This window comes from Mya arenaria, chromosome 13, assembly GCF_026914265.1.
Source record: "Mya arenaria isolate MELC-2E11 chromosome 13, ASM2691426v1".
Classification (NCBI taxonomy): domain Eukaryota; kingdom Metazoa; phylum Mollusca; class Bivalvia; order Myida; family Myidae; genus Mya; species Mya arenaria.
In genome coordinates, this window is record NC_069134.1 from 19,778,237 (window position 1) to 19,794,909 (window position 16,673).

Below are 16,673 nucleotides of genomic sequence, written 5' to 3' on the forward strand. Positions count from 1 at the left end.
TAACGTCCAAGGTAATAAGTGCTTTTCAAATCTCTGCTTTTCAAAAAAAAAAAAAATATTCGCCTTTAAGTAATTCAACTTTGTCAGATTTCAAAAGTTGTAGTCTGCTTTTGTAAGCCTTTGTCAACTTTTTAGAGAAGAAAGCATTTTGGGTAAGCCTGCGCACATGTTACAAATTTAAGTCATATGAAGCAAAGTTCTCAAAAAACTAGTTTTTACTTGGCAAACATATTGCATGTTAATATCATTTAGGAAGTTTATTTTACCATATTAGGAGTTTGCTATCAATTTTAAGAAAATTATTGGCCGTATAAAATCTTGTTCCCTATTCTTAAAAGGCTAGACATAACAACTGTTACATTGTTAACAGCATCCCGGGATCAAATATTGAACAGATTAACACCGTTTTATGGCTTAACACCGCTCTGACGTGTTCCTAGGGTCATGAAGTTGATTGATCAAGTTAGAAAAAAATTTGTATGCAGATTTGAGTAAATGGGGCAAAACATTTGTATGCAAAGCCATACTCTTGATAATGAAATTCTTCAGGTTTAAAAATGGATCGGGAGGGAACCTAACAAGCCTAGGTAAACTTAATATAAAACAGTTTCCTGTTTGCACACCTTGGTTTGTAGAATGTTTACTAAAGGTTCCTCCTCTTAAGATCACTTCAGCAAACATTCATAGCATTTGAGTACTTCTTTTAAAGGGATTTCCATCAATTGTTGGTGCACCTTATTTCCAAGTAGTTCTCATGACCGATCTGTAGTAACTATGGAATTATCACATATCTTTTAATTTCCTATAAAAAACTTTCTTAAAACAGAATCAATTGTTAAAACAACAAAAAGACAACACAAACTTCCATATTAACTATTAATAAACAAAGTCAGGCAATCTAAAACAAGTTGACAGTTGGAAAGAAACAGCTACATGAGTGTTTAAAGCAGTGCTTTGATAAAGCTTTCAAATCAACAGACAAAATGGCCGCTTTTCATGATAAGGATATGCATATTTTTTTCCACTCTAAATGATTCAATTAAAAAATAGCTGGTACCAGCATTAATATCATTATCTATCCAGCCATCCCTTTAATGGAGACATGAGAGGAAACACTAACATTTGTAAGGAGAAACTATTCAGTCTAACTCCATTCCCTTTGTTGTTTCAGGCTGACGAAGTTGAAAATTCTGGAGATCCGCGAGAATCACCTGAAGACGCTGCCCAAGTCCTTCTCCCGGCTCGTGGAACTGGAGAAACTCGATATTGGTCACAACGAGTTCACAGAACTGGTAATGATTGGATAGTTGTGATTGCTTTGGAATGATTATTGCAGAAAAAAGTGTGACATTTTATTGCTACAGTCAAACCCTGAAGGCTCGAAATCCTTGGGACCGGCGAAAAAAACTCGAGCTTCGAAAATTTCGAGCGAAGCGGGAAATCTTACTTTCAGTTTAAAGAGATCGGTCCTTAACATTCAATTTGAGCCAAGCGAGTTCAAGCCAATGGGGTTCGACTGTATTTTGTAGTACATTGTATTTATGTGGCCATGCTGTGCAGCAAAGGTGAGCATTTTTGGGAAGAGATAGTCCGGCATCATTGCAATGTTACTTTTGTATCTTAATAGTAACTGTTCTGGTAAAAGAAATATAAAGGCAACTTAGCACAACTAATCACCTGTATGGATTATGGAAAACCCAGGGGCCTGTTTCAATAAAGATGCAAGTCTATCTTAGTCATGAACAGAAGTTTGTCTTATAACTCATGGTTTCCTTATTTTGCTACACATTCGTGTGTGTTAAACTTCAGCCAGTATTAGAAATGAACACGAAAGTTGAAAAATGAAAAAAATAAAAACACAATCAACTTGTTGCCATGATTTAAGGGTATTGAGATTACAACAAAGATCCTGAAACATGCCCCTGGTCTCTAGCCTAAAGGTCAAGGCCAGACGTAGGAGTGAAATAAATCCTGAATTGATATGATGATAGTCCTCTTTTACCACCTAAATTAGAACTAACTATATAGAAATTTTAGATGAATTATCAAATGAAAAAAACAAAATATTTAACTTAATATTGAACTTACAAACTGTTTCAATGACTAGTTGTGTGTTAAAATGAGTGAAGCTTTCCAATGCCATGAGCTAACATACAATGTTTGTAATTCAATGAATCTGTATGAGATTGTTCCAAATTGTTTTAAAGATCTTCAATTGATGCTTGTTTTTCAGCCTGATGTGATAGGAAGCCTGTCAGCGCTGCTGGAGCTATGGTGTGACCACAACCAGATACAGTCTATTACACCGGTAGGTACCCAGTGTCTATGTACTCCTTCTGTGTACACCCAGCGTACATTTGGTCACTGCCACTGGTACTCAGTTTTTAATTATTTAGTGTTGAGGGTGGTCTTGTGGTATGGGTGTCCGCTTCTAACCCAAGAGGTTGTGGGTTCTACCCAGGACACGGACTAGCGATGGTGATTTTAAACAGTATCATTTTTCTTCACAATTGAGCCCAACATCAGTATACCAGTAGGTCCTGATACTTATTGTATACATGTCATACTCTTAAAAGCCACAATCATGCCAGCTACATTTGTCAAAATTAATCTCTTGCTGTTTTTTATAGTTAGTTTAAAACACGGGGGGTTCTCAATCAGAGGAATTTACAATACATTCTGAAGTGCACCATGATGTTGCAACTTGCTTCGAAATTACAAATTGATAAGAGGCTGCAATAATGACATCTGAAATTATTCGGTTGTATATAACATTACAGTTGAAATAACGTAAAGTGTATCCTTCCTCATATTGTTACCACATCATGACAAATAGTGAATTGAAGAGTTCAGCAGCACAGGGCCTGTCACCCCCTCTTTAACAAGATGATATATAGCCAGCCATGTTGGTCTTTAACCTGTGTCGACTGGTGTAACTAATCGCGAACATTTAAATTCACACTTTCTTATCTTATGATTTGGATAAGATACGCTTCTCGTTCACAGGGAGTTCTTATACCCTTATCGGAGGATTCATTTATAATTCCCCTGTTTTGACACATATTGCACAAGGACATGGAAACATTCTTGTATCGTGTTGTGCCACCTTGTGCCAGCTATTCCCTCGTCTCATGCAAATAATGAAATCCAAACCCTTTCAGTCCTACAGCAGATATTATACATTACATTTCTCTCATTCAGCAAGATAAATTATGTTAATTATATTACAATTAAAGTGGAATATATTACAGATTATCTAGGTGGCCTTTATGGTGGTAAAATTGTTATAAAATCCATTGAAATGTGACAAAAATCTAAAGTTGTGTAAATCTTTATGATATGGAATTGTATTTTAATGTTAGTTGATCTTTTTAAGTGCCTGTTTATCGGTAATTTATTATTTTGATAATTTTTTAAGTGTTTTTATAAAAAAGACGTAATTTCTTAGTTATGGTTTATGGCATAAAATGGTGTACATTTGTAAATTTGATAGGATAATTGATTCTTCATTTTTAACTTGAATTTAATAGAAAAATGATACAAATATAGGTGTGAAGTAACATTAACCAGGGTAATTTTATTACTATAATTATTTCCTTGGCTAAGGGACTTTATGCCTGTTTTTTATGATCCTAGGAAGTTATTTTATTGATTTATAATAAGACTAAGTTATAAATATAAAAACAAGAAAGAACAAGCAATTGAAAATATGTTACAGTAGTTTTCTCAAACAAAATTACTACAGCTGTTAAATATATAAGGTTGCAAAGTATTTATTTTGCTATGCATACTATTTATTGTCATCTTACATCCCAGGAAAAAAGTTAATGTGGCCCTGCTTTGATTGAAATTTAATAAAGCGTACAGAGTGATTTACTACTGTACCCTGTGCAAAGCTTTATGGCGTTTTCTTCATGCCAGGTTTCAAATAACACATGACAATGTCTTGAGAGTTTATAGATGGTGATGATACGCAACCAATTAATTATTGCGTTTCAAAGGGATTGACATGCAGATATGAGATACAGTCTGTCTGTATGGAAATTGGAACTCAAAAAGTGATTATTGTATATGGTATATTGCTGTTATAAATTTGTAAGGTATTTTGAAGCTTGAAAGTACTGGAATTTAGGGCACAGGAAAATAGATAATGAGTTACAGAACAGAACATGCTCTGTAGCAAAATGTAGACAACATTTAATATAAATGAAGCCAAAATGATTGATCTATCCTGTTGTTTGATTGTATATGTTTAAAAAAAAATTGATGTAAACAATTTGCAACTACCCTCCAAGAGAAGGTACAGAATGTTTACTTAAACACCTTGTTAAAAATGAAATATACTGGTAAATGTATAAATGTAAAAACAGTATAGTATTGGGGGAATAAAGCTCTTACTTGAAAAATATAAATGTTGTTATAGATCTAAAAATTTCTTTATACATTCCATTTTAGACCATAGGAAACCTGAAGCAGCTGATGTTTTTTGATGGCTGCAAGAACTGCCTGCAGAGCCTGCCCCCGGAGATAGAAGGCTGCGTTTCATTGGCTGACCTCCATCTGACAACCAATCAGATCACAACTTTCCCTGACTCCATCTGTAACCTTAGCAACCTGACTACACTCAAAGCAGACGACAACTGTCTCACATGTTTACCAGATAACATGGGGGAGTAAGTAGAAATCTTCAAAAATCTGAAAATGCTTGCAAACTTTTGTAGAATTCCTACTAAAGTTGTTTTTTTTTCCCCATGGCTATTTTCATGAAACTTTTATGACAAATATTTCCCCTCCAAATCCTATAATCCAAAGTCTTTGCTAAGTCTAAAATGTGACTCAAGTAAATTTGTGAAATCAGGCTTTGTCTTTTTTGTGCCCCTAAGGTGGGTATATTAAAATTGCCCAATCTGTCATCCCTCTGTTTTTCTGTGTCTTGGGTGCAACTTTGTCATGCATGGAGGGATTTGAAAATAAATTGGCATATGTGTTACGTGATGTGTCATGTGCAAGACCCAAGGCCCTACATTGCCTCTTACTTTGACAGTGCTTGACTGAAATCTTTATATATCTATGATCCATTCCTTCAAACTCTTTGAGTTTGATAATGGTTTATACAGAAGAAATCTAGTGTAGAATAAAAGAACGATTATCAAATGTCATAACATTTTAGCCAATAATTTTACGATAACTTTTCTGTATAACTGTCAGATCTATTATGTAGAAATGTCTGCTACCAAGTCCATTCTTTATTTACTGGTGTTGTAAATTGCAGACTTCAGTCCCTGTCTGAACTGAATGTGAGCGCCAACACTCTGACAGAGTTACCCTCCACTCTGGGCCTGTTGAGATACCTCCGAACCTTGTACGCTGATGACAATGATCTCACATATCTTCCTGCTGAGGTGAGAACATGCTTAGCAAACATTTTGAAAATCAGTTGTATATTATTTAAATTTTTCTGTGGTTTGATTGATAAATTTTTTCTGTGGTTTGATTGGTTTAGTAGACTAACCATACTTTATACTAGATAATTGTGTCATAAGATGATAATATCGATCAACTTTTTGCAATCAATGTTTGTACAAGACTGTAAAGACTTCCTTTAATAGTTTAAAAATATTGCCATTGTTATTTACAATGTTACCTTTGTAATCTCCAATGTTCCCTTTGTCATTAACATTGTTATCATTGCCAATTTCCCAGCTGGGCAGCTGTAGTGGTATAACAGTGCTGTCTCTGCGTAGTAACAAGCTGACATATGTGCCGGACGAACTGGGCCGTATTCCCCGTCTCCGTGTCCTCAACCTGAGCACCAACCAGCTTGAGTGTCTGCCTTTCACCATCACCAAGTGTAAGGAGCTTCAGGCTCTTTGGCTCTCGGAAAACCAGGTATGCATCTCCAAATGTGTCATGCTAGATCTTACTTTATTATGTATCATCTCTTAAGGCAGATTACTGGGTCATATTCCATGTTCTCACTAATTGTGTCCATGCAAATGATGAATCTAGGTTATATTCATGTCAAATGTACTCCTTGCATTGTTGCAGACACGCCCACTGGTTCCTCTGCAATCAGACCATGAGCCTGTGACCGGTAGGAAGATCCTCACTTGCTATCTCCTTCCACAGAGACCCCCGCAGGACTCTGGTAAGAGGGGCTCCCACGCTTTACACAAACTTTTTCAGTCTAAATCAAAGCAGCATTTGCAGGTTAAGATTTTAATACAGGTGAACCGCTTGTTTTGCATCGTTTTTGAATTGATTGGTAAACATACCCAAATGCATTAGGGGTGAGAGTGCTCATGTGTCTTCCTCTCACCCAAGAGGTTGTGCATTTGATCCCCACCAGGGGTACATTCTCATGGCCTCTCAAAAAGGACTGGTTCATATGCTATCAGCTTTTGTCACAATTAAGCTGAAATAAATAAGTATGACAAAACATTTGGCACAACCTGGTGTACATCATTATTGTATAAAATTGAAGTTATATTATTATAGGAGTTTCAAGAAAAAAGGGCAACCTTATAAAGTTCAATTCTATTAAAGTTGGCTAAAAAGCAAAAGCCAAAAACATTAATATATTGGCTTTTTGGAAGACTTAAATTATACTTGGAAAAAACATACATGTTTGAATCTATATACTGTGATGTTGTTACAGGGGAGGGTGGTGACACGGATAGTTTCCACGCATCCATGTGGGACGAGGAGCGCAGAGACAGACAACAGATACACTTTGAGTTCGGGGATGAATCAGATGTCGATGTGAGTATTTAACATTTAAATTCTAGTTTTTAAACCTCAGAATTTCCAAGGTTAGACCAATAAATACCATTTATCAGAGGTTAACTAATACATCCTAAATCAGAAAAGTGCAGCGGAGGTTTTTTACCTAAAATTTAGGACGCATTCATATTCCCAAAAGTATTTTTTCACAAATATTGGCCTCAAAATTCACAATCCTGAGAATAATTATAAACATTTAACACTAAACAAATAAAACTAATATAGATATGTTCAAAGGCAGTCTTATCCGCTTAAAATTATTCAAATCTATGATCTTAAAGGGGGCTTTGCTTTGCTTCCTTTTTTGAAATATATTATGGTTAATTCACAATATAAAGTTGTTGTTTTTTGCTATTTTCGCAATCCTAAGGGCCCTAGCCCCATTCACAAAAAGGTGGGTGGAAAAACTTGAGTCTAAAATACTAAACACCATCTTATGGTATTGTAACAAGATTCAGTATATTCTAACTTCTTTAAACTCCTGCTAAAGTAGTGAGATATAGCTCAACTGTACCTAAAAAATGCTTCCTTCTACTTTCAGGGAAGCCTTATTAGGCAGCCCACTCCATATCCAAAAGAAATGCGGGAGAAGGCTCGGCATCTGAAGAACTTGGCAATGCGCCAGAAGATGAGCAGCGGTGTCAGTCAGCAAGGGGAGGACAACGCTGCTTATGAAAAGGTAACCTACCCTGAATCTTGATTCTCCAAGGCTTACTCTGCAGAAGATTGGCTCATAGGTTGTCTCCCTTTTATGTTGGGTTGTAGAATCAGGAGAAAATATCTCATTTCATGAAAAATTATTTTGAAGCACAAATATTACAAAAATCAGTACAAAAAATCAATATGAACTGTCAAAATATGAACTGCCAAATATTTACTTTAAATGCTAGCATTATCAAGCGCTTGCCACATTTTGACTGGCAACCTCAAAAAATATGAGCCTCTCTAATGATTATATTCTTAAATATCGTTTGGTAAATCTGAGTTCAACTCTACAAGCCGTTGTCATTCTTTTCCCATCAGTCTGAGTTCGCTTTTGCTTTCATTTGCTTATGACATTATTTCTAAATGTAATATATAAGTACCTGTAGTTTTGAATGCTTGTAAATATTGATCTTTTCCTTTATAGCGATATGTCTTTAAGCTGGTACAGTCAGTAAATAATTGACTATATGCAGATATATGTTTTTAAACATTTTGGAAATAAAGTTGAAATATTTTGATTTAAATTTCGTGCTTTGCTTCATTTGCATATATATCTGCATATTGTTTGATGTGATTTATAAAAAATGGTTCATGCAATCATGTAATTGGTCAATAACATCACATTTTGTCATTTATAAATGCTACCCAGATTCTTATTTGGTGTGAATATGTGGTGAAATTTTAATTTGCTTTGACTTTTTACCTTGATCTTATTTTCCGGATGTTTTTTCTGTCATTTTTCGTGAAACACTGTTGTAAAAAAACAAAGAAACAAAACCCCTGTTGCATGCTTTACAATCGCTTGTATCATGATTCCTAACACCACTAGTGTTTTGTAAGTTGTTTGAGAAGGGCTTATTTATGATTTCAGCGCCAATATAAACCATTGGTGAGCTTTGTTCACGCCTTGTTTATTACTTCCGCAACTTGTTACTACACAGTTCTACTGTTCTCTAACCCATGTATTGGATATTTCTTTAATTGATTTTGTATCTTGTCTGCTTTTCAAAGGTAAAAGTCAATATTCTGATATTGTCACAGTTGTCGAAATTAGCACAAGCCCGCAAGCACTCCACTGGTAAAATGCTCAAATTCTGGATTTTATATAGTAAGGTTTACTTATTAAAATTTATGATAAGCATTAATGTAAGAATAAGGGCATCTAAATTTGATGACTGTTGTCCTAGATTTACTACTGTCAATAGCAGGGATAATTTGCAAAAACATATAACTCTTATTACACCGTTTAAAGATTCTGATATAAAGCATGTTACACAAACAAGTCACGTTAGCAAATGCAACGGACACACGTGTGGTAAGTCCTGTCACCCTGAGATACAATATTTATTTAGCTATACCCCTTGTTCTACTTCAGGAAAACAGACAAAATTATGCATCCATTTGTGCTGCACCTTTCAGAATTATTCAGCTCTTATAGAAGGATGTTTATATTTTCAGACTATATTTTTATCTGATATTTATTTGTTCATAGAATGAACATGTAAAGTTAAGGTAAATAGTCTTCTTTTGTGGTTTATTGAGAAAGCACCTACGCATATTGATATAAAAAAGACAAAGTAAGCTTACGTCAGTGAATGAAATTTTAAACCTAGCCGCATCCTCTTTTTTTTCAAGAACTTTTCTTCTTCAGTTTTATTGATATTTAATACTTTTAACCATACTGTTTTAAAAGGTATCTTTATATTTACACTTTTCATCATACACATTTATATATATTATAAATACTTATGCTTTCACATATATTTCATTAACAGTATATCATGCATGGATCCTAGTAAATTTTGCACTACTTAACTTTTCTGATCTTAAAAGAAAAAGAGATGCTGTAATATCATAGCCTTCTCGTCGTTGGCAACGCAGCGTCGTGCAAAAACTTTAACCTTGCCAACACCAAAACAAATTCAAGATATTTGTATGAAACTTTGTACACATGTTACCATTACATTACACACATGTTTAGCATGTTGAGTTATGAAACTTTATCAAGTGATGAGCGTTTCTGTCAGCTTATGGTGGTCTTGTTTAAAATGGGAATATCTTTCATTGTTACATAACATTACTTGATGTTTTAAGTTAAAAGTAAAAAATACTGTAATTTAATTTGAATTAAATGCTATGACAAAAAAGATTTTGTTAAACATTGAAGAATACAAAAGTATTACACAAATAATGTTAAGAACGTAGTATGTTCCTTTCATTTAATTACACTAAATAGCCTTAGGGGTTATCTGGAATTAATACTACAGTAAAAACTCGCTATGTCGAACTCTGTTATGTCCATGTTCCAGTTATGTCAAACTGTTTTCAAAAAGAAAAGTTTAATTATACACTTTTTGTATTTCGGTTGTATTGAATGATCGTTATCTCCAGAGGTCCTAACAACTAGGACAAAGCGAGTTTTGACTGTGTTTTAAAGTTTCAAAGAAATGTTGTAAAAGATTCATGACAAATTTATTCAAGATCAGGAATAAGTATTGAACAATTTCAAACGTTAATCGGTGATGAAAATTGTGACATGTCAATTTTTAAGACAATTAAAGTATGAGATGTACTGTATTAGCCACTTTATGAATAAAAAGTGTTTGAACCAGGATGAAATATATCAAAATAAAGAAGAAAAAAATGCCTTATATAATTCATTCTTGTAATGTTTATAGTCTCCGTCGATGGAGCGACTGATGGTGACAAGGGATGCGGACATCACGGATGGACGTCGGAGGGACACGGTGAGCAACAACCCTGGGTCTCCGTCCATAGATGACCCATACTCTCTCATCAAGTATGATAAGGTATGGATTAAATGTGGTGCAGTAAGGTTAGGCATTTGTGCTAACGGAATAATTTTTAGTACTGGTAAGCTAGTAAGATGTCTAAAAACAATCCTGAAAAACTAACTGTGAGATTTATTGTGAAACAAAGCCCTGGTTAGTTATTAACCAGGTTTTCACAAAGTGAAACCTGGTTATTAGAATGACGAATGTCGTTGTTAGGCGGCCGGGTGGCGTCAAACTCACCTATGAAACTGATTAATTTCAGCAAGGGTTGACATATCTTGACCAAACTTGGTCTATAGGAAGAGTTTATGGATACCTTTCATGAGACTGCATTTGGGGTCCCTAGTATTTATATCTGTATTGAACATAAATAACTTTAAAAACAAGAGAAGATAGTTAAGAAGCTTGTAAGGATTCGATTTTTGTAAATGATTATTAAGTTATGTAAACACTTCCCACAATATCAGGAGAAGCATGTGCGGGACAAGGCTCGCATGCAGAATCACCATAGCAACGAGGAGGAGCGACAGTTGGGCCGGAGACACAGTCGAGGAGACGTCTCCCCTTCCTCTGATATCAGCTCACGGAGAGGTGAGAAATTGGCAAAACAGAAAAACAAAGGTGGCATTATCTATCAAAGATGGTGGAAACAATGTTTGTTTATTTAATTACATGTATGTACATCACAAGCTGTCTCTAGGTATAAAGACTATATTTAAGTCTGTGGTCGGCTTGTACCTTTCAAGTGTCTTTACAGGTTCATTTGATTAATATTGCACTATATAGAAGGCATTTAACTATGTTTATAATATTATAGTAATTGGATCCAATGAACCACTTGTAAAACATGAACCTGATAAAATGAGATAAAAAGTTTTCTAGAAAACCAATTAATATTTCAAGGAAAGTGCATGTTCATGTTCCATACTTTAGTTTTATTACTTAAAGATAACAAATATTGAGCAAGGCATGAAATTTATTCCTACCAAAGACATTATCTTAAGCGTTGGAAAGATAAAAATTGAAGTTTACTTTCAAAGTTATAATGAACTCATTATCTACAACAGATTTATTTTATTCTATTCTTTCTTATTTTTACTTTATAATCTTGTAAAACCTGGAGAACAACTAACTTTTTATGAGGTATTCTGCATAATAATGTAACTTCTCTGGCTTCAGGCAAGGAGAGGAAGCCAAGGCCCCACTCGGCAGTAAATCTCAATGACGATGACGGGGGTTTCCAGTCAGCCCGCGGGGCGGTTGGTGGTTCCCTTGGCTCCGTCCCAGATCTCCCCGCCGCAGCGGAGGAGCACAGACCTGTGTCCACCAGACAGAAGTTCACCTACTGCTCACCTGAGGAGCTGTCAACCAGTATCAACAATAGGTGTGGGGAAACGCTCAATAACACACTTAAGTGTCATGCAATCAGTGCTACACACTATACGATTGATTAAATGATCTTTATCTGCTATTCTTTTAAACTAAATCATAATTATTGAACTTGTTCAGGAAGCAAATGGAAAATGCTCTTCATACATGCCAATTCCATGTAGATTTGTAAAACCTTTGATTTAGTTTGTCTACTTAGCTGTTAGTGGGAAATTACTTCTCATAGAAATTTTACATAGTTCTACATGTAAGCAATATGTGTCTTTTTTAAATGAATATACCAGAGAATACAAAATGTAAGACACCATTTTCTTTACAAATTAAGGTCTGATCATCGTCATGGCAATCACCCGAGGTCTCATCGTCATCGAAAGATGCGAGAGTATGACTCTGACACTGGTTACCGTAGCGATCAGGAGATGATGAAGTTTCGTCGACAACAGCAGCAGATGTACCAGCGATATGGTGATAATTACAGTGAAATAGTGCCTGTGACTCGCTCAAAAAGCCACCGTAGGGACGGTGGTTATTCTAGTGATCTTGAAGGCTATTCACAAAGGTCTATGGTGGCTGCCTATCGGGAACAAAATACTCAGGAACATACATTCAGTAAAACGCCTATGCATCAAACAAACAATACATCTAGGTCACAAAGTAATCAAAACATTGCTGTGAGAAACGATGAACTGTATGACTTGAATCCCATGCAACCGGGAACCAGTCAGTATCCGCCCAGCCCGAGCCCTCTGCAGCGCCGGAATGTGGTGGACCAGTCTACTCCACTCACCCCCACCTCAACTAGAAGGGAGGTTAGGCCTGGGGGTGGGGCAGAGACTGAGTGGAAGAAGGACTTGTTCAATGTGTCTGGTCAGCTGCAGAACGTCACATTGGCAGATCCAGAAAACAGATACATGGTCAGTGTCATTTGTTGGCTTTGTGATGCAGTATTTTATACTATTGTCTAATAATCTTGCAAAGAAATGAACTCTTTAAAGTAATGAGAGCTGCTAAATGTTTTACTGCATCTTCATTACCTTTCCCTTTTGTAAATTTCAGTTTGATAACTCTTTAATAATTTTGAAATACTATTAAAACTGTTTGTTTTCACTTCAGCCAAATCCACAAGGAAACCCTCAGGTGACCAGTAATGGTAGAGAGGATTCTCGCCCTGTTCCCCCTTACAAGCCTGCCCCACCCTACCAATCCCCAGGGCAGAGGCAACTTCCCCCCACCCCCAGCAGAACTTCGCCTTATGGAATGTCTCCATATGATAATCGCCCAAGGGCCTCTCCAATGAAAGACTTCCAACAGAGGATGCCCGATATCCAGGAACTCAGGGACAGCAAAAGTGATCTCTCTATAAATAGGTCAAGGTCACAATTGACATTTCAAAATGGCGGTGACCTTGACTCCCAAAGCTTCAGGAGTAGTGATAACAGTGGAAACTATATAGATATACAAAACATTAACAGTGACTCTCCACATACTCCAAGGTCAAAACTTGCCAATGTGAATTCAAGGTCATTTCAGGGTCATCACCAAGGTGAAGTGACACCTGCCTCATCCAAAGACTCTGGTAACTATAGTTACCATGATAGGACTATTGGGGATTCCCCGGTGAATATTAGGAATTCCCCTCTGTCATCAGTGCAGGAGAGAAGAAATTCCAGGAATTCCCCATTTGACTTTAACCAAGATCCTAGAAGAACTTTCGACAGATATGATAGCTCGTATCAAGAGCCACCCAGTGTGGATATTCCAACTCGCTATGAGGATATAGCAATATTTAAAAACACTGAACCCCATTCTCAGGTGTCAAGTTCAACAGACAGTGGTTATGGGCACAATATCATAGAGAGAATGCTGGAGTCACAAAAATTCTCAGGTTAATTTCTACTCTGTTTTACCAAATCATTCTTTGTATTCACCAATTGAAATGAATTAAGGCTCACCTGTTGTATACGTTTGTTTTAAATTACTCCAATCCTAGGGATATGTTTTATATACATATAAATAGTATCTTCCTTTGTAAATCTTTTAAATCGTGCAAGCTTTTTTGTCATGATGAACATCTTGATATGGTTTTATTACTTAATTCACTTCGAAATAAAATTTAGAAGTATTTTACTAACACCTTTTTACAATCACAACAGGACATTCCAAGGGGTCTGCATCGCCAGATCAGTTCAATTCCGATTCCAACTGTACAAGCTCATCGCACCATGAAACTGGCAGCCAGCTCTCAAGGGGAGCAACTCCGGTAAACCATGCGGACAGATCCCGGGAGTCTGATGATATGGGCAATAGAATAGATAGGGTAGGTGAAAGATTGATTCGGTTCTCAATTGGTTTAAATTTTGGTTGTCATAAATTATGCAGTTTTGACCAGAAAAGTTTTCAAGTTGGAGTTTTAACATGAGTAGATTTTGACTTGAGTACTTGAGTATAATGTTAACTTAGAATTGGATTTTTCTAATAGTTAGTATGAATAGTTATAGTTTGACAGTGAGCAATTTGATCATGAACCATAGAATAGATTGAATGTGTTGAATATTTATGAATAGACCAATAACATCTCTATAACATGTAATAGATGCCAGGAATGGACGATGTAGCGACATCTCCATTCTCCGAGCGGTAAGACTCCACGATTTATTGGCTCGGTCTCTGTCACTTCTCTAATGCCCACACATAGCCTACACTTGTACTGGCTGTCTGCTCGCTATGAACATTTAAATAGAGAAAAATGGATCCAAAATCTATACTTTCAAGTTTGGCAAATTGATTTCATACTCTGTATAATAACTTAAAAGGTACTTTTGTATTGGAAAGAATAACCTTATAATATAATAAAACAAAAAAATCCTACAATTTGGGTGATGGAATATTAACTGTAAAATTCTTAAACATACTGGCGCTGTATTACCATTAAATTTTTTACTATAATACAAGTAACATACATGTATAAGGTAACCTACGTTACCTATTAAAACAAGATCTACTATTTACTAACAGAAATTACCAAGTGAACTGGTCATTTACCCGAACAAGAGGATCCAAAAGCACAAATTAAGCACATTAACCTTTACCTATATGGAGAAGTGATTCTAAGTTTATGTTGGTATATATTCGGGATACAGATTTGTGTGTGCGCTTTGATGTGAAATAGGAAAAAATATAGTCAGTTTGCAATGTAGTTCAGACAGATTTGTCTGGTGTCCTTCAGTCAAAAGCTGGTGTATTATAATGAAAAATAAACAGCTTTGTAATAATACCATTATTGCTGTGCATGGAAATGATTGCATGCATGAACTATTTTACAGGAAACCATTATCAAAGAGCTTTAAAATCTCCATTTAAAATACAAAGAATGCTGTAGATTGTCTTAGTTTTGCGAGTGTTTAATTTTTACTATTATTTGTGGCTTAATTGTGTCACAAATTTGAAAAAAAATCACTGAATTTTATATAAAAATCAAACAGTTGTGAGAAAGAAGTTTGTTTTATCATTTTCCCTTGATTAATAAACCTTGAAGAATGTTAAAAAAAACAACAATCAAAACGGACCTTGCAAAATTAAATCATTGTACAGTATTAAACTGATTGTGGTCAAGGACACCAGAGATGATCAGTGTTAGGCGTAACCACATGGCCCTTAGGCTTCAGCGACATAGTTAGATGGGTGTTTATGTGCTGCAATGCCATATTTGTTTCAGTTTCGTGTGAAAATAACAAAGAATCCAGGGTTAGGATTCAGCATCGCGGGGGGAGTGGGGGCCTATGGCAACCCATTCCGTGCCAACGACTTGGTAATAACTGTGTTCTCTACTAACAATCTCTAATAGCATTAGGGAGTGAAAATCTGCATCAGTTCTTAAGTGTTTTGGTTTTTCATACAAAGATAAAAATGGGTGTGGGTGTAAACAAAAATATTTCATTAACCTTATTCGTGACATAGTTTCGAAAAGTTTGTTGTTTTGTTAAAAGCAATTTCGAAATTGCTAGTAAGAGAATTAAGTCAAGAAAAGATACAGATTTTCAAAATGGTGATGGGGTTTTAGTTTTTTCACTTAGATCTTGCAGCAAACTTTTTAACAGTTATATCCCTGCAGTAACCAACACATTTTACACATGAATGCTCAAAAAGAACATTAGCAAACAAATTAAAGTTTTGGTCTAGTCATTTATTTATAAGATCAATTTTAGTAATATACATGTATGTTAAAGGTGTTGAATATTCATCAAGTTACTTTTCCTATAAACTAATATTTTTAACATTTTCACCTAAAAAGATTCACTTTGGTACTGAGTTTGGTCTTATTTTCAAATTAATTATTACAGATGCATGTCTTTTGAATGGCTTTGCTTATTTTTGGAAATGCATGCAATATTTTGAGAGCATACATATATTTCAGTGCACATATACCAGTATTCTCAGAAATATTATTAAACAAGTAAAGCTAGATCTTCTGTGTATTTTCAGGTTACTCTTAAATTGGTAAGAATAAATAAATGAATTTGAATGAGCCGTGGTCCTAGGCTGTGAATCTTTGGTTCTTATTTTTGCATGTCATAATCACTGCTGTTATGGGAAATCACTAAATAACAAGAAATTGACCATCTAGCAAAGGATAATAACGTAATAAAATTATATGCTACTTTGATTTGTTAAAGTCTAATTAAATTAATTCGAAAGATTTTAATGTTACATTTATGTAAATTGCCTCCAGGATTTAAGTTTTCAATTTACCGCAGTATTTACACAACTTACAAAAAAATTATGTTGGCATGTCAACAAAGAAATATGCATCATATTTTTCAGTCTAAATTTTAGATTTAATTCTTGGATAAAAGTGTAATTGATTAAAATGTACATTGGTGTTTATTATGAATGTGTTTTTCTCAAATTCTTCAATGGCACTGCATGATTTTGTATTATATAGCACGTCAAAACAACACATTTCTTAATGTATAGTCTTTACTATATATTGGTGTGATATTG

The 16,673-nt window shown here is 35.1% G+C and overlaps 1 protein-coding gene across 7 annotated transcripts in view; it reads left to right on the top strand.

Annotated features, from left to right (window-relative positions):
• The window catches only part of LOC128213701 (leucine-rich repeat-containing protein 7-like), a 50,478-nt gene that overhangs the window by 30,054 nt on the left and 3,751 nt on the right, over positions 1–16,673 (top strand). For 3 of the 7 annotated variants that reach the window (XM_052919711.1, XM_052919712.1, XM_052919710.1), the window contains 16 exons: positions 1,172–1,292; positions 2,234–2,308; positions 4,456–4,673; positions 5,273–5,402; positions 5,704–5,889; positions 6,049–6,148; positions 6,659–6,762; positions 7,325–7,462; positions 8,360–8,377; positions 10,167–10,298; positions 10,751–10,874; positions 11,463–11,667; positions 11,998–12,586; positions 12,786–13,557; positions 13,826–13,989; positions 15,388–15,480. In XM_052919711.1, the coding sequence (XP_052775671.1) occupies positions 1,172–1,292; positions 2,234–2,308; positions 4,456–4,673; positions 5,273–5,402; positions 5,704–5,889; positions 6,049–6,148; positions 6,659–6,762; positions 7,325–7,462; positions 8,360–8,377; positions 10,167–10,298; positions 10,751–10,874; positions 11,463–11,667; positions 11,998–12,586; positions 12,786–13,557; positions 13,826–13,989; positions 15,388–15,480 (3,169 nt within the window). Of the gene's footprint in view, positions 1–1,171; positions 1,293–2,233; positions 2,309–4,455; positions 4,674–5,272; positions 5,403–5,703; positions 5,890–6,048; positions 6,149–6,658; positions 6,763–7,324; positions 7,463–8,359; positions 8,378–10,166; positions 10,299–10,750; positions 10,875–11,462; positions 11,668–11,997; positions 12,587–12,785; positions 13,558–13,825; positions 13,990–14,265; positions 14,310–15,387; positions 15,481–16,673 lie in introns of all 7 variants that reach the window. The other 4 variants (XR_008257785.1, XR_008257784.1, XM_052919714.1 and 1 more) reach the window with 4 other exon arrangements.